Source organism: Perca flavescens, chromosome 15, assembly GCF_004354835.1.
Source record: "Perca flavescens isolate YP-PL-M2 chromosome 15, PFLA_1.0, whole genome shotgun sequence".
NCBI classification, from domain to species: Eukaryota; Metazoa; Chordata; class Actinopteri; order Perciformes; family Percidae; genus Perca; species Perca flavescens.
The window spans coordinates 32790667-32814580 of record NC_041345.1 but is presented as its reverse complement, the minus strand read 5'-3'; the positions used below and the strand labels follow the sequence as shown (position 1 = coordinate 32814580).

General features: G+C 43.1%; 1 protein-coding gene across 1 annotated transcript in view; it reads left to right on the top strand.

Annotated features, from left to right (window-relative positions):
• Window positions 1-2155: 2155 nt before the first annotated feature.
• The window catches only part of LOC114570243 (bactericidal permeability-increasing protein-like), a 24683-nt gene continuing 2924 nt past the window's right edge, over window positions 2156-23914 (top strand). Inside the window, exons 1-10 of the mRNA XM_028600489.1 lie at window positions 2156-2257; window positions 2744-2855; window positions 3265-3349; window positions 3510-3656; window positions 9048-9194; window positions 9295-9349; window positions 9460-9618; window positions 23024-23197; window positions 23398-23445; window positions 23567-23689. Of these exons, the coding sequence (XP_028456290.1) occupies window positions 2156-2257; window positions 2744-2855; window positions 3265-3349; window positions 3510-3656; window positions 9048-9194; window positions 9295-9349; window positions 9460-9618; window positions 23024-23197; window positions 23398-23445; window positions 23567-23689 (1152 nt within the window). The remainder of the gene's footprint in view (window positions 2258-2743; window positions 2856-3264; window positions 3350-3509; window positions 3657-9047; window positions 9195-9294; window positions 9350-9459; window positions 9619-23023; window positions 23198-23397; window positions 23446-23566; window positions 23690-23914) is intronic.

Here is a 23914-nt window from a genome sequence, read left to right as displayed (position 1 = left end):
GCCAGGTTGCCGTTGTAAATTAGAACCTGTTCTCAACGGCCTACCTGGTTAAATAAAGTTAAATAAAAATATAAAAACACCTAAAGATAGGGGATATAAGCCCCTGTTCCAGACCTCAGGGAAGCAGCAGCTTGAAGAATGAGATTGAACAGCTTTAGAAGGGTCTTCTCCAGCTCGGGGTGCTGTGTTTCAGCATTCCAGTCCTGATGCTGTCAGGTCCAAATGCTTATTTTGGTTTTAGTTCATGGAGTGTGTGTTAATTCCTCTTGGGTGATTTCATAGGCAAGTGGGTTTTGACTGTCTTTTAGGATTTTTTCAAGGAGTGTAACTTTTGTGTAATGACTTGTTGGCCCATTGTAAGGTTATTTGATTGGATTGTGTTGTAAAGGTTTTCAAAGTAATTCCTCCATGTTCCTCTGTCTTTCAGAGGTGTGTCTTGGTTTTGGTTTTGGGTTTAGGTTATTCCATTTTCCCAAAACTGATTCTGGCTTATTGAGGTTTCAATTTCTTCTAGGGTTTCATTATAGTGTTTTTGTTTTTTCTTCTGAATCATATCTTTATATTCTTTTACGTTTGCTGCAGCAGTTTTCTCTAATTTCTGGGTTGTGTGGTTGGCGGTGTTTTTGGTTGGAGATTTTTCTGAGGTTTTTCCTCATCAGTTTACACTCCTTGTCAAACCATTTTTCTTTGTGGGTTGTGTTTTTGGGTTTAGGATTACCCCTCAAGAGATTAGCTTTGAGGGCGATCCTGTGATATAGTTTATTTATTTGATTTACTGCCATAGTTACATCTGCATGACTTGGTGTGAATCTTGTTACTAAACAGTTGTTAATAAGATTAGTAATTTCAACACAGTTAGCTGCACTGGTGTCCATTTATAGGACAGGTTGAGATATACAAGTTTTTTAGTGTCTATAATTTGTATTTCCTGTGTTCTTTTCAGATATACATTTATCTGGCAGTGGTCTGAAAGTGGTAGCTGTGGTCTTACAGTGAATGCGTTGATGGAGGAGGGGTCCATGTCAGTAATTGCGTAATCAACTACACTAGACCTAAGAGCTGAGCAGTATGTGAACCATGTCATCCTACCATTCAGAAAGTACAGGCCTAGGCCTCGACACAGATGCACTAGCTCTTTACCATTTCTATTAATGACAGAGTCAGGGGTGTGTCTAGATTTCATCTGATTTTACAAGATTGGTGATGTAATGAATTTGTTATCTTTCTCACTTATTTCGACTATTTCATTTTCCAAACCTGTTCTAGCATTAAAATCCCCACATAGTAGCACATTGTCCTGAGCCAGGAAATGGCTGTTAAGGTCAGTGAAGAACTCTTCTTTAAAGTATGGGGATTCTGCAGGTGGGGCGTACACTGCACAGATGTACAGGTAATTTCCTTTATTCAGCTTCAACCACACTCGAGTGAGTTCTTTCTTTTTGACAGATAGATATGTTGTCAGGAATTCTTTAAACCAAATTATAACTCTCTGCCACGTTTTATGTTTTTGTATTTTAAAGATGGTAAAATAATTTCTTGATAGCCTGAGGGACAGTGAGTACTTAAATCTGTTTCCAATAGAACAACAATGTCATGGTGTTTGATACTGAGTAGAAAGTCAGAGTTAAGACTTTTGGCTCCTGGATATTCCAGGAAGTTATGGAGAATGATATTGTCATGTATACTATGTATATTCTTGGTTGAGTCATTGAAAGAGAAGTTAAAAAGAAAGAAATAGTCACAAATGAATACATATGGGTATTCTTCTCTTATCCGTTTTTTTTTTTTAGCCTAATTTCTGGAAGATGAGTTGAAGCGGTTGCCTAACTTCTCCGATGTCGGTACAGACTGGGTGTTTATTACCTTGGAGTATGTCTGAGTAGGTTGGGTGGTGTTGTACAGCTCCACAGCAGTGGCAGTTGTCCAGCAGAGTGCTCTCCTCATGTGTACTTGTGGTGTTGGAGGTCCTTGCATGAGGGCATGGTTCAGCTTGGCCGGGTTCGGTATTATTGAGCTGGGGTCTGCTGGTTTGAGCTCTCCTGGGCTGAGTACTGCTAGCCTGGGCCTTGCTGTGCTGGGCTCTGGTTGGTTGGGCTGGCCTGGTCATGGTTCTGCTGGGTTGGGCTCCACTGTGCCGGGATTGGTTGGTCTGCCGATGAGGGGGCTGGGCTCTGGTGTGGACTCTTTGTGTATTAACTTTGTTGAGTTGGGGTGTCTGTTGTCTATTGTGGGGTTGGGCAGCCTGACTGGATCGGAGGTGAGAGGGACTCTGCCCAGAGTTGTATCTTTTATGTCCTACCCTCTCTCTCTCTCTCTCTCTCTCTCTCTCTCTCTCTGTTTCTTTCTCTCTGTCTCTCTCTGTCTCTGTCTCTCTGTCTCTCCCCCCCTCTCTCTTTTCTCTTTCTCTCTGTCTCCTAAAAATGATACTGTCACACCGACAACGCTAACGCCGCTCTAGTCTCCTTGCTCAGCGACTCCCTCAGTGACATCACTCATTAATACACCTGGCATTACTGACCTACCTACCTGGCTACTCAGGTAACAAGGAGACGTCTCATGTAACAAGGAGACGTCCAGGGTGACGGGTACTCAGGATATTAATAGTTATTAATAGATATTAATAGACTAGTTTCAAAGATTGTTGAGACACTAAAACATGGGCACATAGAGTCCAGGTTGCATAGAAAACGATGTTACCCTTTAATGTTGAACATGTCCTGTGTGTGTCTCTTCTGTTTGTCAGGATGACTTCCTGTGTGTTTTCCTCTTCTTCCTGCTCTTCCTCTGTTCCTCCATCACTGCCGACGGTCCCACCGGACTCAAAGTGAGAATCACCAACAAAGCGACGGAGTTCTGTAAGATCTGTTGAGAAGCACACACTGATTCATCCCTGTGTCATAAACATAAGGTTAAGAGAAGGTGGCTGAGGAAGTGTTTTAGAGACTTTTTAGGGCTTTATGAAACTTTAATTAATTGAAACAAAAAGTGAACAAATCTAAAATGAAGATGAAGAAAATTGCAGCAGCTAGGAATGATGATAGAGAAGATGACCAACATTTAGCTTCATATCTAGAGACGTGCTTTCACTGGAGTAGTATTTGTGTTTTGTTTGTGTGTGTGTGTGTGTGTGTGTGTGTGTGTGTGTGTGTGTGTGTGTGTGTGTGTGTGTGTGTGTGTGTGTGTGTGTGTGTGTGTGTGTGTGTTTCATATCTAGAGCGTGTTCTGTGTTTTCACTGGACTAGTATTTGTGTTGTGTTTTTGCAGTGAAAGATTTTGGTCTGAAGTTTTTGAAGATGCTGGTTAAAAAACCTTTTGAGGATTTCCAGTTGTTAACGTGCCACATTAAAAGGTAAAATTATCATATTATTATTATTACTGTTATATTCTTTGTATTCCCCTTTTTTAAATAATTTCTTTATTTATATTTTCTTATTTATAGTTTATCATTATCTTTAGTTTCTTTGTTTTTAATGATTGCATATTTATATATTGTGTTTGCTCCTCCACAGTTTGACATTAACTCATCTGGATGTGGACCAGGATAATGTCGTGGTCAGGTTCCAGCCGGGTTCAGGTCTTCAGTTTGAGTTCAGGGACCTGAACATCACCGCAGAAATCGAAAGAGGAACCAATCGTTGCTTTTTTAATATCTTTCAGTACGTATGAAACCACAGTTCATATTCCATGTGTCAGGAACTCCCACATCATCTTACAAGTTCAAATTGCGTTATAATTATTGTTATTTTCTTTTTTTTTTATAATAATTTTATTGAGCACATAACAAGTATACAGTCACAAATGTATACAATACGAACAGGTCAAGTACGCCAGGGGAGATACAACCAATAATAGAAAAAAAAAAAAAAAAGAAGAAAGAAAACAACTCAATTTACATAAAGCATTTGAAAAGTACAAATAGTGTGTGAGTTCTAACAGCTTTCTTATTACTGCAACAGGATATAGTATGTATATAATGTTTAATGTGAATGGACAGCTCAATGAAGTTAGGTGTTTTATTTTGGAATTTTGACTTATGGATGTAAAATTTCGTCAAAATTAAAATCAGGTTGATTACATTAAATTGAGAGGTGAGATTTGTGTCAAAGTTAATGAAACCAAAAAGTACATTTTCCCAGCACAAGGAGAATTCAGGGTAAATGAGATCAGCTAAGTACCGAGATAGTTTACTCCAAAGTAGTTTAGTATGAGGGCATAGCCAAAATAAATGTACAAGAGTCTCTCTTTGATTTCCACAGAATGTACAGTTTACATTAATGTCTTTTTTGAGTTTCTGTAAATAGTGGTTGGTTGGGTAAAACCTATGAAGCATTTTAAAAGAAATCTCTTTGACTTTATTAGTCAGAAAGAACTTCTGCGGCAGAAGCCAGACCTTATCCCAACATATATCTCCAACAAAGCTGGACCAGTGTGATAAAGAAGAGGGTGTACTAATGATGTCATGTTGAAAAAGTTGACGAATTATTTTGTTGATATTCTTGCCATGTGGAGAGAAGCAACTTCTACCAACATCAGTATCAAGTACATTACCTAAAACAGGGAGATTACCATGAGCCTTAAAGCCTCTAAAAAGTGCAATTACACCAGTGGGGATAGCATCGAAAACAATCGAAAATTCCCTAGGAGTAACAGGAATACCATACTGCTGAAGAAATTCCGAATAAGAATAAAGTTGACCATCTTGGTTAAATAATTCACTGACCAACAAAATATTGTTATCAAACCAATGTTTAAAGAAAATTGATCTATTTTTGAATAAAATGTATGTATTGTTCCAAATATAAAATCTGTGGGGACTAAAATTATGTTTGAAGATTAAAGACCAGGCCAATAACATTTGCTTATGAAAGGAAGCAAGTTTGAGAGGGATTTTATCAATATTATAGTTACAGATCAATAGAAAGTTGAGACCACCTAACGAAGAAAAGATGTAATGGGGAATAAAGTTCCATAGAGAAGTCGGACACCTGAGGTATCGTCTGATCCAATTGATTTTAAAAGTATAATTTAAAGTAGTAAAGTCCAAAAAATTAAGGCCACCTTTACAGTACTCATTCATTAGAACAGATTTTCTTACATAATGAGTGCAGTTTTTCCAAACAAAGTCAAAGAGAAGTTTATCTATAGCTTTACATATATATAACTTATAATTATATAATAATATATATAACTTTACCATGTTTAAGCTTAATAGAACAATTAGCATTGTTATATAAGGTTCTGATGGCACTGAAAAAGAATTCACCAAATCCAAATTTCCTAAGTGAATGAAAAAGAAAATTGTGCTCCACAGTGTCAAAGGCTTTAAAGAAGTCTAGAAAAAAAATAAAACTGTTTTCTGAAATTAAATGGGAGTAATCAAGTATATCTAGAACCAACCTAATATTGTCAGAGATATGCCTGTTAGGTATGAACCCTGATTGTGCTTCGTCAATAATTGATGCAAGTACCATTTTAATTCTTTTAGCAAAGATAAGGGCTAATATTTTGTAATCATTATTTAATAAACAAATAGGGCGCCAGTTATCAATACAAAGTACATCTTTACGAGGTTTGGGAATGAGTGTTATTAAGCCCTGAGACATACTCCAAGGTAATGTGTTGATTAAAATACTTTCATTGAACACCTGCAGTAAAAAGGGAGCTAACTGCAAAGAAAATGACTTGTAAAACTCAAAAGTTAACCCGTCAGTACCAGGCGATTTATTGTCTTTAAGAAGCCCTATGCAATTACTGACCTCCGTTAGGGATAAAGGGAGATCACAAATATCTCTATCTGACTCATTAAGTTGGGGAATATCTCTCAATAAATCAAAGAAACTTTGGGTGTTACTCTCAGAATAATTTGATGTATACAAATTCTTGTAGAAGGAGGAGCAAAAATTTGAAATAAGTTTTGAATCGTCAGTTACTATGCCATCAATTTTCAGCTGATTAATAGTGTTCGTTTTAGCACGATATTTTTCTAACTTAAAAAATAAGCTGAATTCTGTTCACCTTCTTCTAACCATCGTCTCCGTGACCTAACAAAAGCACCTTCAGCCCTCCTTTTGTACATTTTGTCCAAGCTCTGTTGTCTATTTTGTTCTCTTCTGTTAAAGAGTCTGGAGACAACTGAGAGAGCAGGGAAATACTATTGATAACTTTTTGTTCTTCTGCTATCCTAAGTTTAGCTAGATTACTACCAAACTGTCGTAGAAACTTTGGCGACTCATATTTAAACAACTCCCAATTTAAATTAAAAGAGTTTTCAACTTTGGCTTTACTAAAAAAATCACAAAATTAACTGAGAAATGTAGGTCTTCACTTGATCATACCCAAGGAGCGAGTTATTTAACTTCCAATAATTTGCATCACGACCCTTATCTGAAGGAAACATATTAATAGATATGGATATAGATTTGTGATCACTTAGAGGACATGGAAAAACCTTTATTGAAATATACTGTTCCTTAATACTGTTAGAGACCAACCAATAGTCTATACGGGATAGCCTTGTATTATCTTTGTTATTCCAAGTGAACATGACTGTATCTGGGAACTTCACCCTCCATACATCCATTAAATCAAATTTTTCCATAAAACGCTTCAAATAAGTGTTTCTAGAATTAGTGCAGGCATGTGGCCATCTGTCAACTAAAAGATTCAGAATAACATTAAAATCCCCTCCCATTACAATGTGTGAATTCAGAAATTTAAGTAACCAATGTTGAAGTCTGATTTCTATATCAGCAAACAATTGTATGTTCTTTGAACTGGTATTATACCCATACACATTCAGAATCATAAAAATAATCTTATTGCAATCAATAACCTGACAAATAAAATGCCCTTTTGGATCAGTGTCTGTATGTAAAACAGCACTATTGAACTTATGTTTCAATGTCAAAACACCTGCTGACCTTTCACTACAGTGAGAAAACCACAAATCATTCCCCCATTGGCTTCTCCAAAAATTCACATCATTTGCGACTGAATGTGATTCCTGGAAAAAACATAAATCTGAGTTCTGCTGTTTACCAAATAAAAATAATGCTTTACGTTTTGTAACATTTCTTAAACCCCTGGCGTTTAAAGAAACTATAGACAATGACAAGTTTTAAGAAAGTAAACTTCTGAGATAAGAGACAAGAATCAGAATTTGACAAACTGAGCAAACTGCACGTATAGTAGGTCTAGGCCTAATTATAACCCTAGGAAAAACAGTAATAATAAATGGCAAACATCAATATAACCAAACTTACAAAGCCTGTTCTTCTTCCCAACAAAATAACTTCTGGAGTGGATGAACACAGACATCTAACTAAGTGGTCATATTATCCACCAGAGGTAGAAACGAAGATTGACAAGCCTCAGTAGGCTAGCATATTCAACCAACCGGCTGCAGACAGAAGATCCAAAGTTAAGTTAACTCTTTCCCATCCACGAAAGCCCTTGCTCAGACGTAGTAAGCAGACTTTCCCTCACTCCTTGCTTTCTTTATTATTGGCCAGAACGTCATCCTGGCCTCTTTGACAGGTTGTGACAGATCTTGACCAAGCGTAGCTTGTTGTCACGCAAGAAGGGGTGATTTTTGCAGCCTTCAAAGTGCATCTCTGTAAGACCTCATATCGAACCGAATGATGATGGCTCTCGGCCTGGTGCTGGACTGTTTGGTGTTGGGTTGATTCGGTTTCCCGAGGCGATGTGCAATGTCGATGGCCTCAGCAGGTTTAAGCAATGCGTCTGGGAGAATGACCTGACACAGCTCCACAACTTTCTCCTTCCCATTTTCGTTCTGGCTCTCGTGAATGCCGTAGAGCTTCAGATTCCACCGTCTGGAGTAAGACTCCAGCTCAGAGACAAGGGTTAAGAGTTTAGTCACTTTGAGTTTCTCCTCTTTGAGACGGGAATCAACATTTGTCACTTTCGTCTGCGTATCTCTGATTTCACCACACACAAAGTCCACCGTTTTCTTTAGCCCTCTATTTTCAATAAATTTCCATCTATTTTTTTTTGAATTTTCGTTAACCAGCTTTTCAAGAGTCGGCTCGTTCATTTATGAGTTTATAGAGGGCAGATACGACAAAGTTATCTTGTGAGAGTTCACTTTCTCCTCCAAAAGGGCCTTTTTGCAGCAGGGGATTTGCACGGGGTAACAGGCAACGGAGGGAATTCTTCTGACACGACTGCTACTGTTGACATGGTGCTAGCATAATCATGACATGAGGCTATCAAGACGTTACCTGGCGGAGCTTCAGAACTTTTTTTTCCAGTGTTGAGCATTCTTTTCCTATCACAGCCTGGCATTTAGGTGTTGCAGGTCGTCACAAAACCAAGTTCAGGTAGGTTATATACTAAACATTCAGTTATTACTGTTTTTCCACGTTTAATAAATTTCGTGCAGCAGCGCTTCGAAAAGACACCTTACACGGTCGCCATCTTGGAACCCCTCAATTGCGTTATAATTAATGATCAGTTAAGGTGCTCTAAGTGATGTCACACGTTTTTTAGGCTACAACATTTTTTGTCACATACAGCAAACATCTCCTCACTATCTGCTAGCTGCCTGTCCCCTGAACACACTGTAAAAAACATCTCCTCACTATCTGCTAGCTGCCTGTCCCCTTAACACACTGTAAAAAATATCTCCTCACTATCTGCTAGCTGCCTGTCCCCTGAACACACTGTAAAAAACATCTCCTCACTATCTGCTAGCTGCCTGTCCCCTGAACACACTGTAAAAAAACATCTCCTCACTATCTGCTAGCTGCCTGTCCCCTGAACACACTGTAAAAAACATCTCCTTACTATCTGCTAGCTGCCTGTCCCCTGAACACACTGTAAAAAAACACGTTCTCTGTAGACAGCCCAGGCTCCACAAACGCCAACAACAACAAACTGCGCCAACCTGCACCACCAAACATAGCAAACAGTGTTCCAGTGTTCCAGCCATGTTTGAGGGTCATCGAGGTTTAAGAGACGAGGCGCTGAGTTTTCCACTCCTCTGAAGTTGAATGCAGGCTGAGTTATGTTTGATGTGTTTTCAGAGGAACGGCTGTCGTAACAGGACAAAATGTTGGCGTCACCATCGGAGTGAGACTGATCCAAACCGGAGGACGTCTGAGTCTCGAGATACCGTCTGGAGATGACTACTGTAAGACCCGAGCTGACAGGATCCGTGTGGATAACCTGGGGTAAAACAACCAATCAGCTGAGTCTTTAGTTCTGGGGATAAACCATATTTCATTGATTGATTGATTGATTGATTGATCAGATGTTCTCATTGTGTTTCAGGTTTGTGGTGAACACTGCTCTCACAGCAGCGTTAAGGTTTGCATTCACCTCCCAGGTTTGTTCCTCCTTCAGTCTTTAACAGAACCCAACCGGGTCAATGAGTCCTGAACCTGCAGGTTTAGGTGCAGACTGTGTATACTAACATGTCTGTCTGTCTGTCTGCAGTTCTGTCCTGCTATTAGGAATCTTGTCCCTAATGTAAACACCATGTTGGCGGGCGTCGCCATGACGAGGACTTTGAGCAAAGACCACAAAATCAACCTTGACTACTCTCTGAGCGGAAACGTCACGGTGACGTCCAACAGCCTCGACGTGCCTTTCACAGTAAGAGACAGACATGTTAAAGGGGTGATAGAATGATTCTATAGGGTATTTCACATTGTTCCTTAAGGTCTCCTAATGGGGTATGTAACATTGGTTGAGCCCGGGTGCTGTTCTATGCGCCCTAATGAAACCCTGTTAAATAGCCCTAGAATGAAACAAGAGGTTTTCTCCCTTATATAGTATGCTCATGAATATTTAGATGAGCTGCGCGCTGATTGGTTGGTTTACAACGAATGAAGCTGCAGAGCAAAAAGGCACGGGGGGGGGACACAGCACAGTAACAGAGTCGGGTATGGCTGCAGCCTGGAGCCCAGGCATGAGACGGGAGGCATGAGACGGGAGCAGAGATGGGGACTCAAGTCTGAGACTCGGACTTGAGTCACACTTAAGTCGCACAAACAGCTGACTTCAGACTTGACTCAGACTCGACCCGAAAGACTTCAGACTTGACTCAGACTAGACCCAAAAGACTTCAGACTTGACTCAGACTTCACCCAAAAGACTTCAGACTTGACTCGGACTCAAGCTTCGAGACTCTTCAACAACCTGTTTTCATGCAATTATTTCTTTTTAAATCTAAATTCATTCATGTATTTCTATTTTCTTTTATTGGTGCATATACGTTGGGGAAATGTATGATGAGCTGCATGTCCCCTGCCCTTTGCTATAATGTGCAACATAACGCATGCATTATGCCTTATGTGCGCACTCACATCAAAAATGCATTGACGACGGCGACACCAAGTCCTCCCGGAGTTGTGCCTTTTGTCATTAGTTTTGCTTTCAATAACTTCATAAACAGTGGCAGTAAGCCAACAGTTACATGCAAGGTGTGTGGCACCAAGATAAGTGATGCCGGATCAACGTCTAACTTCATCAGGCATCTCAAAATGCACCCAGATAGATCAGTAACTCACCTGCTAATGTGAAAGAGACGTTACATTTAGTCGGGAGGGCAAACTCATGTGATGCGTGGATGATTTGTAGGCTATTAAGTGAACAAGGTTTACCCGGTTCACTAAACACTGGGCCATCTTGACTATCTTGATTCTCCACATATTTCTGTTTCTGTAGTCCTATTTACTATTTCATTATTTCATCCATGCGTGGCTCAGCCATCACCTGCGTGGAGACGCTGGCCTCACTAACCTCTCCTCCTCTGAGTCGGGTCTCCCTCGCGCTGGACTCAGTTTCACTGAGCATAATAACTTAGAAAATAAATGGCATTACATCAGTGAGTTCAAACTGCTTATTGTGCGTAATTTGGACTGGCACTGAGATGCATGTTGTTCTGTAACTGGTGTGGCGCTGCCACTATTTTCTTGATTTCCACTTTGACATTAGCCATTTTTTTTAGTGAAAGAGACATTACATTTAGCATATATCAGGTAACAGGTAACAAGCTAACCATTGCAAAGTGTTGTACTAATGCTGGGAAGGCACATTTAATCTTTATAGTTGTATCCATATGATGTGACAGACTTAGGTTCATATTTCACCAGATTGTTGTTAAATAGCAGTACGGATCAGTTCTCACATGTTTGCACCATGGCTGGTGTATTAACTTTGAACACTGAAACATGTAATGCATGATGAGGTTGGGCTTTACAGCCAGTTAGTAACAGAGGCAAACATGTATTCTTTGATGCAGATACCAAAATATTGAAAAATACAAGTTCTTAATTTGTGTTTCTTCAGATTGCATTGCAGTAGACCCCATAAAGTTATCCTACAACTGATTTTGATACTGTACTGTATGGTAGTGGTGGGCTGATCAAGGCTTCGTGAAACAATGAAACAGTTGAAGCAAATGTGCCATATTTTGTCGAGGCTTCGAAACAATCCGAGACCCGTCTCAACGATGACACCTAGTGGTCACTTGCAGGTGTTGATCTGAAACAACCTTGACAACAAGCCATTAAAAAAAAAAAAAATTATGATTGTATTTTTGTAATATGTGAAGCTTGTAAGGCTTGTTATTTTGGTCATGAAAAATGAATATTAATAAAAAATCAAGCCACATTGTCTCACTTTTTTATAGATTTTTATTCCAAAATATGAATTTCTCTGCTGTGGAAGGCAGCTCTTTTTACCCATAATTTCTCCAGCCTTTGAAAAAATCCTCTCACATGTTGCTGGCATGCAAAGATATTTTTTAGCAAGGGCATACAAATGAGAAAAGATTACTGCTCTCTCCAGTAAGTTAGGAGATCATGAGTTCTGGGCAAAAATGCAGAGTGGAGGTATTTTTTCACTTCCACTGTGTTATGTCTCTGTATTATTCACTCCAGAACAGACGAGACCGTCGAGCTAGCATCAACTTGTTGTAAACTTCCTTCTTTATTATTTTCTTCTTATTCTTTACGGCTCTTACCAACATCCAGTACAATGCACTGTGGACTACAGCGCCCTCTAGTGGTTAAGCCATAACTCAATACACAACATATTTCCCCTCTTGTTTAGAAAGCTTACCAGGTAAAATAAAAATGAGTAAGCCGCCTCTGAACTCACCTAGACCTCAGCTGTAATATAATGCAAACTTAAGTTTTTTTTTTCTCTACTTAACATTAGCATCCTCTTCTTTCCAATAATAGTATCAATTTAACTGTTATAGCATGCAACATTACATTTATCAAACTTCTAACAGAAGTTTTAAACATAAGTGAAATTAAGCAAACCGTTTCACTAGCAAAACAGCATTCAGACATTTTCAATGTCTTTTTTTTTTTTTCACAACTTTCATTGTCATTATTATTCCCTCTTAGTTCCCCCCAAAGTCCATGAGAAGGATTAATGTACATAATCACTAAGCCATGCCGGCTTCTTCCTGACCCTGGCAGACATCCGCATGTCCCCATCCAGCCGTTGTGCAGGTCCCAACTCAGGTACTGGAACATCCAGCATTGGTGCAGGTTCCGGCACAGGTACTGGAACAGAACTGTCAATGGTGTCCGTTACACTGTCAGGGACTAGCGAGAGATGAGTAGCGTTCCAGGTGCATCCATCTTCCAGCACATATGCATTTGCACCAGCTCTCCGTACCACTCTGGCAGGTCTATGGAACTTTGACAGTCCTTTTTTTACATGGAAGGGTTTCCGTACTCTTACTATGCTTCCCTCTTTGATCTTTGGTACCTGTGCACCTCTCCTCACATCTGTGTAATCTTTTGATGCCTTTTGTTTAGAGGTGACACGGTTGCGCAGTTGCTTCTCTGTCAGCAGAGTAGGTTTGCTTGCTGGACCGATGTTCACCTTTGTGCGCATTTTCCTGTTGAACATGAGTTCATATGGTGACACTCCTGTCGCACTGTGTGGAGTTGCACGGTACGTGAGCAAGAAGTCCTGTATGAATGGTTTCCATGGTTTCCTCTCTTGCTCGGCAGTAAGAAGTGACTCTTTGAGAACATGATTCCAGCGTTCAATGGCTCCGCTTGCTTGTGGATAATACAAAGACACTTTCCTGTGTGTAATGTCCCTCACTGCCAGAAATTCTACGAACTCGTTCGAGGTAAACTGTGTCCCATTATCACTAACGAGTTCTCTGGGGTTGCCGAAACGGGCAAACACAGTAGACAGGAAAGTAGTGACGGCCGATTGAGTGCGTGAAAGCCACCTCCAGCCACTTTGTATAATAGTCAATCAGTATCACGGCATAGTGGCAGTCCCAGTCTGCTGACTCGAACGGTCCGACGATGTCGATTCCCACCTTCTGCCATGGGCCGTCTGGCAGGGAGACTGGTTGAAGCGGGGCAAAATGCGTCTTAGCGCTTTTATCATTCATCTGGCATGTCACACATGCACTAATGCTGTCCTGCACCGACATGTCCATGCCGGGCCACCAGTATAAGTCACGTAGCCTCTGCTTGGTGCGCACAACACCCTGGTGGGTTTCATGTGCCAGGTCCACCAGCTGTCTTCTCAGGGCCACAGGCACTAGCCGTCGGTGAGGGCCCCTGTATATTGTCACATCTTGGACTGAGAGTTCATCTCTAGTAGCAAAGTAGGGTTTGAGCCCTGCCGGTAGGGACTTTGCTGTTATAGGCCACCCCTTTCTCATCTGTGCCCTGATGGCAGTAAGCTCTGGGCATGCCTCACATGCCACAGCGAAGTCCTTCACAGAGAGAGCTTTCAGTTCTGTGTCCAGCAGAGCTACAAGTTCAGGCTCAGTCACTGGCTCTGCATTCTCTTCTGATGGGAGAGGCAGACAGGAGAGACAGTCCGCAGCATAGTTTTGTGCTCCTGCACGATACACCACGTCATACGTGAAGCACAGATGTCTGGCTGACCACCGGGCAATACGCATCCCTGCGCGTCCAAGTCCTTTTGTGTGTAGCAGTCTGGTCAGAGCCTGGTGATCTGTACGCAGTGTAAATCTTGTCCCCCATAAGAAAGTCCTCCACTTTTCCGCTGCCCACACATAGGCTAACGCTTCCTTTTCTACAATGGAGTATTTACGTTCAGCAGGGGTAAGTGAACGTGAGGCAAAAGCAACTGTGCGCTCAGTGTTATCAGGATGCATTTGTGTCAGTATGGCCCCCAGACCATAATCCGAAGCATCTGTAGACACAATTGTAGGAAGGCTGGGGTCAAAGACTGACAGCGCTGAACTGGTTACAATGCGAGTCTAGACCGTGTCAAAGCTGGACTGTGCTGCTGCTGTCCACTGAAATGTGTCGCCACGCAGGCAGTCTCGCATGGGCTCTACCAGAGATGCATAGTTCTGCACAAATTTTGCATACCATGCTGTGAGCCCCAGGAATGAGCGCAGTGTGGTGGCGTCGCTAGGCGCTGGAGCAGCTGTAATAGCCTTGAGGTGATCTGTGTCTGGCAGCAAACCCTGGGCTGAGATGGTGTGTCCAAGGAACCGTAGGCTGGTCTGGTTGAAGTGGCATTTTTCATTGTTGAGCTGGAGGCCAGCTTCCTTTAGTGCAGCAAGCACCATCTGCATGTTATGATCATTCTCCACCTTTTCTGTGCCATAGACTATGACATCATCTAGGTAGTTCTGGACCCCCTTGAGATCTTTCAGCACCAGAGACATCATCTTGGAGAACGCACTTGGGGCAGAACACAGCCCATATGGAACCCGACGAAACCTGAAGAGCCCTTCGTGAGTTATGAATGCAGTCATATCTCTGCTTTCCTCTGCCAGTAACACCTGATGATAAGCATTTGCCAAATCAATGGCTGAGAACACAGTGGCTCCACGCATTTCAGAGAAGAGATCATCCATATGAGGAAGTGGGTGACTGTCCATCACTACAGCCTTGTTTGGTTCACGTAAGTCCACACACATTCTCACTGAACCATTCTTTCGTCGTGTGACAACGATGGGTGATATCCATGGGGATGCGTCAATCCTCTCTATCACATCCATTTCTAACAGTCTCTCCAATTCAGCAGAGACAGCTTGTTTAACAGAGAGTGGAAGTCTCCGCAGTTTTTGTTGAACAGGCTGGACGTCTTTCCTAACTTTCACACGGTGAATGAAACCTTTAGCAAGACCTAACTTCTCTCCAGTCACTGATCCGGCGTTGATCTCTCTGATCTCTGTCACTGGGCCCGCAGGTGAGAGCACCATGTTGTTGTCAATAGAAAGTCTCAGTGCCCTGAACAAGTCCATTCCGAGCAGAGCTGTGCCTGTCTTCACGACGTACAGTGTAGCTGGTACTGTAATGGTTGCATACCTCACTGTAGCTGGCAGGCAACCCAGCACTGGAACATCAGATTTGGTGTAAGTCACTAGCCTTTTTTCTGGTTCAGCAAGCGGCACACCACTGAAGTTCGCCCTATAGAAGTGCCCAGGAATGATTGACACAGCCGATCCCGTATCCACCACTAGCTCCACAGTACGGGAAGTTGCCCTTGTATTTATGGCTACTGTGCATGTAATTTTGTCATCCAGTTGTCCATTTTCTATCATTCGTACTGTGTTCATTTCCAGAATAACCACTTCTCCTACCTTGGCCGTGGTTTGCTTGGACTTACATACACATTACGTCACTTTCCTTGCAGGGCAGTCCTGGGCATTTGCCAGGTGAGCTGCTGATCCACATCTAAAACAGCTTTGATCCTGTTTCAGTGCTGCTGCAGGCTCGATGGGGTGACTGCTCTTTGCTCTGTTTCTGAATGGGCATTTTGGTCTCACCTTCACCACGTGCACTGGAGCATGCGGCTCGGAAGCTAGAGTCTGGGCGTGTCCGATAGCTGCTTCCACTTGACACGCCAACTTTACTGCTTTATCCAGAGTGAGATCTGTTTCAGTTTGTACTAACAGTTTCTCACGTATCTTCACACAGCTAGCATGCTCAATCAATTGGTCCCGTATCATTTCATCTGTGTTCCCAGCAAATCCACACGTTGTAGCTAACTCACGTAGCGCGCCCACATACTCGGCTACAGTCTCATGCGATCTCTGTACTCTCTGTCTGAACTTGTGCCGTTCCACTACAATGTTTATTGCTGGACTGAAGTGTGCACGCAGTGCGTCCACTGCTGAATCATAGGTTGTACCTACATTCGTGAGTGTATAAAATACACGTTGGCCTTCGGTGCCCAGGCAGTGTAGGAGAATTGCACGTTTCCTCATGTCGGGCCAGTCGTACCCCTCCGCGTGAATAGCGAGCAGGTAATTCCCGAACATTTTCATCCACATATCGAACAGAATAGTAGGTTGTCCGGCGCATGGTAGGAACAACGCAGGAAGAGGCACACCGGCAGTCGCCATCCTCGTCGCCAATTTGTTATGTCTCTGTATTATTCACTCCAGAACAGACGAGACCGTCGAGCTAGCATCAACTTGTTGTAAACTTCCTTCTTTATTATTTTCTTCTTCTTCTTTACGGCTCTTACCAACATCCAGTACAATGCACTGTGGACTACAGCGCCCTCTAGTGGTTAAGCCATAACTCAATACACAACACACTGTGGCATCAGCTGTAGCATTGTGTATCATCTTGGTTTCACGGACACTATCATTAAAACGTTCCCATAAACTGTCCTGTGTTTCTACTGGTGTTGATGTTGATTATGATGGGCCTGATGATGACATTTGTGGCTCTGAATAAAAATGAAAACGGAGCTTCCATTTTTATCTATCTATCTATCTATCTATCTATTTATCTATCTATCTATATATCTATCTATCTATCTATCTATCTATCTATCTATCTATCTATCTATCTATCTATCTATCTATTAATGTGTCACTGTATGTATACTCTGTCTGTCTCTAGCCTATCAGTCAATGTGTAAATTTAAATGTAAGCCTAAATATAACTAAACAAATCGCACTATAAATGTCACTATTTCACCAAAAATACACTATCTGAAAATCAAACTCCTGTCACAAAAACCCAAGAGGTCAGATGTATTGACTTCACTTTATACAGATGTGCGATTGTGTGGTCTGTTCCAGACCCTGTCAATCAAACGCTGATTCGGCGGACCATGCCACCTGTCGAAACACTTGTGAAACACTCCAAAGCTTCATTTAGCCGTAGTCACATGACATGGGTGTTTTGAATCACGCTTCGGATCAGTGTTTCGAAACTCTGGGCTTCGGGATCTCGACAAAGCTTCGGAACGTCAGTTTCGCGTCAGCCATCCCTACTGTATGGATGGTAGCTACAGGACATGCTTTGAATTCATAAGATTTAACAATACAGTGTTAGGGATGGAGATCAGATGGAGATGGAGACTTGAGACTTGACTTGGACTTGTGGCAAAAGACTTGAGACTTGACTTGAACTTGCCCCTCAAAGACTTGAGACTTGACTTGAACTTGCCCCTTAAAGACTTGAGACTTAACTTGGACTCAAGCTCAAAGACTTGAGACTGTCGTATTGGGTTCTTAAAATAAGGAATAAAGATGTAGCAGGCTAGATTCACACGGCTTACTTTATTGTTCTCTCACCAACTACACTGCTACACAACCCTCCAATAGCCTCGTACTGCCCCCTGGTGCCCCGGCAGTGTAACAATATTATAGATCACACCACATCTCCCTTTCTGAAAAGCAATAGACTGTGACCTACATATTTATCACCAGGTTGCATAATCTCACTTTTGTATCACTGTGAAACATTTGGTCTACTATAACACATTTTTTTAGTGTTTATTTAACACTCTTCTTTCCTGTGAACTCTATTGAGACCAGATTTCAGTAACGAATATGAACTCTTTGAGGCCCTTTAAGCTGCGAACACACAGTAATCACCCTTGACTGTTAACGCAAAACAGGATTCATGATGACTGGCTCCAACACTGCCGGGAAAGCTGGCACTGTTGTGCGCAGGCGGCGCCCCATAAGCAGCTGGGCTGCACTGAAGCCTTTGCTCAAAGGAGTGCTCTTGTAAGCCAGCAGCACATGGTAGGGGTCAGTTGCTTTCTTCAGCAGGTTTTCGATGGTTTGGACAGCACGCTCGGCCTCGCCGTTGCTTTGAGGGTATCTGGGGCTGCTCATTGCATGCTCGAATTCATACTCTGTGGCGAAAGCTGTCACGTGAGCCCCCGCAAACTGAGGCCCATTGTCTGTGACTAGAATCTCCGTTATGTCGTGCCTGGTGAACATTGACTTGAGGTGCTTTACCACATCCACACTTCTTGTCGGGCTCAGCTGGGCCACCTCCACATACCTGGAAAAGTAGTCCACAACAAGCAAGTAGTCTTTGTTTTTCAATGTAAACAAATCAACCCCTAGCTTCTGCCATGGCCTATCAGGTAGCTTGGAAGGCATAAGAGGCTCAGTCACACTGGCACGTTCTTTAACGCATGCCATGCATTTCAACACCAGCTCTCCTATTTGGCTACTTAGCCCAGGGCACCACACAGATTGCTTGGCTCGTTCCCGGCATTTGACTATGCCCTGGTCCCTTCATGAATTTTCTCTAGCACTCTATTCCTCATTACTGAAGGGATAACTAGCCTAGTACCCCGCAATAACAGTCCATTTTGAGTGCTGAGAACAGCTCTTTCTGTCCAGTAGGGTCTCACTAGCACATCCAGTCTGCTGCGATCTGGCCAGCCCTCGATACAGTACTTCATCACTTCTTTTTTAAAAGGTACTTTATTGTCACATACATGTAGCAAAAGTCATTCTCTGCATTTAACCCATCCCTCAAGGGAGCAATGGGCAGCCAATCACAGCACCCGGGGACCAACTCCAGATCTGAGCCAGTGCCTTGATCAAGGGAACTGACTGAAGAACCTAGTACATGTTTTTGATGGGGGAACCGGAGCACCCGGCGGAAACCCACGCAAACATGGGGAGAACATGCAAACTCCACACAGAAAGGCCCGGAACCATCTGGATTCGAACCCAGAATCTTCTTGCTGTGATGCCACAGTGCTAACCATTGGGCCACCATGCTGCCCGAGTGCACATGCTGTCTGTACCCAGCTGTTTCCGCATCTCGGACAGGTAAGCCTCGCTTGCTGGTAAGTTTGCCATTACACAGTCCACATATATGTTTGTTTCCTCCATCAAGCCATCTCCATCAGTCACGCCACCCTTCAAGCCACCGTGACAGTGTGTCTGCTGTAGTGAGGCTTTTCCCTGGGACGTGCATGATTGTGTACCTGTATCTCATGAGTCTCATCCTGAATCTCTGTATTCTAGGTGGGAGGGAATCCAGCGCTTGTCCGCCCAGCAGGCTCACAAGGGGTTTGTGGTCAGTCTCCAGCTCCCAAAATGGAGACCGATGATGAAGTCTTTGAATCTTTCACATGCCCAGGTCAGGGCCAGCGCCTCTTTCTCCACCTGAGCATAGCGCTGCTCCGTGCTTGTGAGTGCCCTGAAAGCATATGCCACTGGCACCCAGGTCCCCTGGCATTTCTGCAGAAGTACACTACCTAGCCCATATGACGAGGCATCGGCCGAGATTTTCAGTTCTTTGTTTGGGTCATACAACTGCAGGACTGGAGTGGACGCTAACTCTTGTTTGAGGCTGGTGAATGCCTTCTGCTGCTCAGGCCCCCAATACCACAGGTTATTTTTTGCAGGTCTCTGAGAGCTTTATCCTTTTCAGCCAGGTTGGGCACAAACTTGCCTAGTTGATTCACCATGCCTAGAAAGCTCTTGAGCTCAGTGATGTTGTGTAGCGCAGTGGTTCCCAACCTGGGGTCCGGCCACCGGGTTTGAGGTTGAGGTAAAACAAATTATTTGCATATGTTAAACAAATTATGATAATACACTAGAATATATTATGTATACAAAAGTCTGTATGAAAACTATATATTTTGTTGTATCCTCGGCATCACTATTTTATGAATGAAACATGGCGGAGAAACGTCAAAGTGCTGATAACTGCTCTGTATCAAAAAAGAAAGTAAGGCTCTATCTCAAGAGTTACCTCAACTTCGGTTTCGGAGGGGGGCTCAGGTTTTCTTAGACATGAGTCCTAGTCATGGAAAAAAGGTTGGGAAACACTGGTGTAGCGGATCCATCTCAAGTACGGCATGTCTCTTCTCTGGATCCGGGCTTATCCCATCTGCTGAGATGATGTATCCAAGAAATTTCACCTTGGTTTTGCTGAACTCGCACTTGGCTGTGTTCAGTGTGATGCCAGCCGCCTGTGCCCTCTGCAGGACTGTGTCGTGCTCTGCCTGTGTGGAACCCCAAATAAGGACGTCGTCGATGTGGTAGACGACTCCTTCTAAGCCTTCCGTCACTTTCATCACCATCCGGTTTTGAAAATGCTCTGGAGCAGTGGCAATACCAAATGGTAAGCGGTTGAAGAAGTAGCGCCCGAATGAGGTGATAAAAGTGGTATAATGGGCACAGTCTTTTGATAATGGCATCTGCCATAACCCCATGTTGGCATCCAGTTTTGTGAATATCTTTGCTCCAGATAGCATGCCTAGCATCTGGTCCACAGACGGGAGGATGAACTTGTCCCTGCACACCGCTTCATTGAGGGGAGAGAGGTCGACACAGATCCGGATTTCATCCTTTCTTTGGTGCGACCACCATGCCAGAGCGCCACTCTGTCGGCTGCTCGATCCGGTTGATGACTCCTAGCTGCTCCATGCGCTGGAGTTCCTGCTGTTCTTTCCCCATCAATGGCAGTGGGACACGATGAGGCACTTTCAAAGACACAGGCTTGGCATCAGGTCTGAGCTTAATTGTGTACTGCTGCTGTACTAAACCTAACCTGCTGCACAGCTTTGGGTATTGATGTTTTACAGAGTCCAAGTCTATGCTATCTACTCTGGCTACCAGTCTGAGGCTAACTGAGGTGCATTTATCACCAAATTTTTTTTTACCTGGGGTGAGGTTGTATACGGCCACGTATATGTATACGTGCCACTGCATATCTGTCTGTACACCTGCTCTGGTATGACAGTAACGTCAGCTCCTGTATCAATCTCACATTAGTATGCCTTACTTGTAAGTCAACTGTCCATGCATCCTCTCCTGCATCAATAGTTCCCAGGAATATGTCGTCATCTTCCGTGACAGCACTCACACTCTTGGTAGACTTGCACACTTTGCCATAATGCCCTCTCTTACCACAGTTGTGGCAGTCTGCGTTCTTTGCTGGGCACTGGAATTTAGCATGCGAATGACCACATTTAGGGCATGACTTAAGCTCTGCTCCTGCTTGTGCTTCGTGCTTGTCTTTGTGCTGTTTAGCTGGCTGTCTTTTATTTTTCAAGGCTTGCTGTTTTGCTTTCCTAGTGTGCACTGCATCCACTGTAATTTTAGTAGCATGTGTGGCGTCTCCTCTCAGATCTGTTTGTTGCCATTTAATGTCTTCTGCTTGTCTGACCATATTAATGACTTTTGTCAGATCCAGCCTGCTTTCCATCTGCATTTTCTGTGAAAGCACATTGTCTCTGATGCCTACTACGATCCTGTCTCTCAACAGTTCGTCGCGCAGTGCCCCGTACTCACAAGCTTCAGCCAGTGCATATAAAGCAGTTATAAACGAGTCTGCAGATTCGGACAGCCCGAATGACTTGTGAACATCTCTGGATGGGAGGCATGAGACGGGAGTGCATGAGACGGGAGATCTCCAGGCTGCAGCCATACACTCTTGCAGCAACACAATCCCTTTTTTTACTTTTAAGTCTGGCCTTCTCAGCGCCACCTTTCCCTTTGATTTTTTGGCTTTCCATAATTACACTCACTTACTGTCTGTTAACGTTACCGATAGACTTCCAAACAAGCGGCTGGACAGCGGCCGCAGGCAGCGCCGCCACCGGAGCAGGAATGGCTGGAGCAGCCGAGGCACGAGAAAATATCCCCGGCTGGCTTCAAATTTAATTTCTGCTCCGACACATAAACTCATCAACTAATGTTACTGTACAAAGCACCAGAGACACAGCTTAGTTACAGTTTAGTCATCCTCCAGTGTTTCTCCCACACACACACACACACACACACACACACACACACACACACACACACACACACACACACACACACGCACCAATGCAAAGTTTCGTCATTTTCATTACAACCACTAGTGTTGCTGTAATGTTAACCTTGGGACATAAAAAACCTCCACTTCCAGTTAGTTCAGTGTCTCAGCTCCACAGGCACACAGACAGAGTTGTAACTACTATGTTCTTCTCATGTCTCGTCCTGGTGGCTCCAAAGCCCCTTCTTCCCCGAGGATCCATGTTGGGGAAAACAATTCACGACCGTGGTTCATTTTCAATATCCTTGAAAAAACTTCCAAACTTTCTTCTTTCTAATTCCCGTGAAAGTACACAGAGCAGCTCGCAGCTAAACTAGTGTGTGAGATCTAGCGACGTACATTCAGTCACCAGCTGGTCTCAGACCAGTGGTCTGCATGTACATTTTGGGGCATGACAGAGGTACAGACCAGAGCCAATTAAGGTACAGCCACTGAGTTGATGTCAACTATTAGCTTCGTTGGGATTCACCTGTTTTCAGCGGCAGTTCCAAATTGTGAGATTTGCAGAGGAAACAGGTGTCATTCGGACTTTGAGGTTCTATGTATGCCTATTTTACCCACCGAACTGTCGTAATTCAACTATGAAAAGAAACTCAGTTTTGCATTCTATCACCCCTTTAAACACTTCCATTCTATAAAACTGTTCACAGTAAAGGTCCTTGCACACTGAGTCCAAAATATTCGCCGTCTGTTTCCAGATGTCCTCTGTTGGAGTTGGCATGTAAGTGTCCAGATCTGGTCACAGGTCTCCCTCACAATCTTCCCTACACTGCTGATGCCCAACCTAAAACTGCTAGCCATGGCAGTGAACGAGTCCCCCGTGCTCAGATACCTAAAATTATACAAAATATAATTAGGCTATAGCACAAAATAAGAATGTTTTCCGACATGCATCGGACTCAGTGTGCAAGGTTTCTGTGTAAAATGTGTCTTTCACTTGAGTATTTCCATAATCTGCTACTTTCTTGTCTGTGTTTCAGGGTGTGGTGTACTACGGTGACACAAGGCCTGCTTTACCAGCAGCAGGTGTAGTGCCGGTGTTCACAGATAAAGATAGTAACCGGATGGCTTACGTTGGCGTCTCTGAAGACCTGTTTAAAAGCGCCGGACAGGCGCTCTACGACCACGGGCCTTTTGAACTGACCGTTCCACAGGTAAGAACAGCTGAAAAACACCTGACACCTCCTTAAAGGTAACTTTGTGTCTAAGTGACTGTCAGTATTAAGGGAGAACGCTGCAGGCAGCAGCGGTGAAACAACGGTACTGATCAATGAGATAGACAGACCGGTTAGGGAGATATCGGAGAAGAAAGATGCTCCTCCTCTCACCACCTCCTCTCTTCTCCCCTTAACAGATTAATTTGATTGTTAATGCTTTGCTGAAAAAGTTGGGATTGCCTAAGGTGAGCAGAAACACCACAAACTGTTTCTATAACAAAGTATGTTTCAGTTGGTCTCCAATAATCCATATTTGAACACATTATTTTGTGTCTCTTCATGATGCCGTCTTTATAACAACTGAAGGGTCCTGTTGAAGTTCAGCTCACTGGGGTGCCAGTCATCAAAATCAACAAGGATGGAGTATCTGTCAGCGTAAAGGCCAGCGCCCAATCTAAAACCAAACCACTGCCTCCGCCTCTTGCCATGGTGAGCACACTTACCACTATCAGTATCACAGTAATACAGAGATAGTCTTCTGTACAACCAGTATCACTATCACAGTAATCCAGTGATAGTCTCCTGTACAACCAGTATCAGTATCACTAATCCAGTGATAGTCTCCTGTACAACCAGTATCAGTATCACTAATCCAGTGATAGTCTTCTGTACAACCAGTATCACTATCACAGTAATCCAGTGATAGTCTCATGA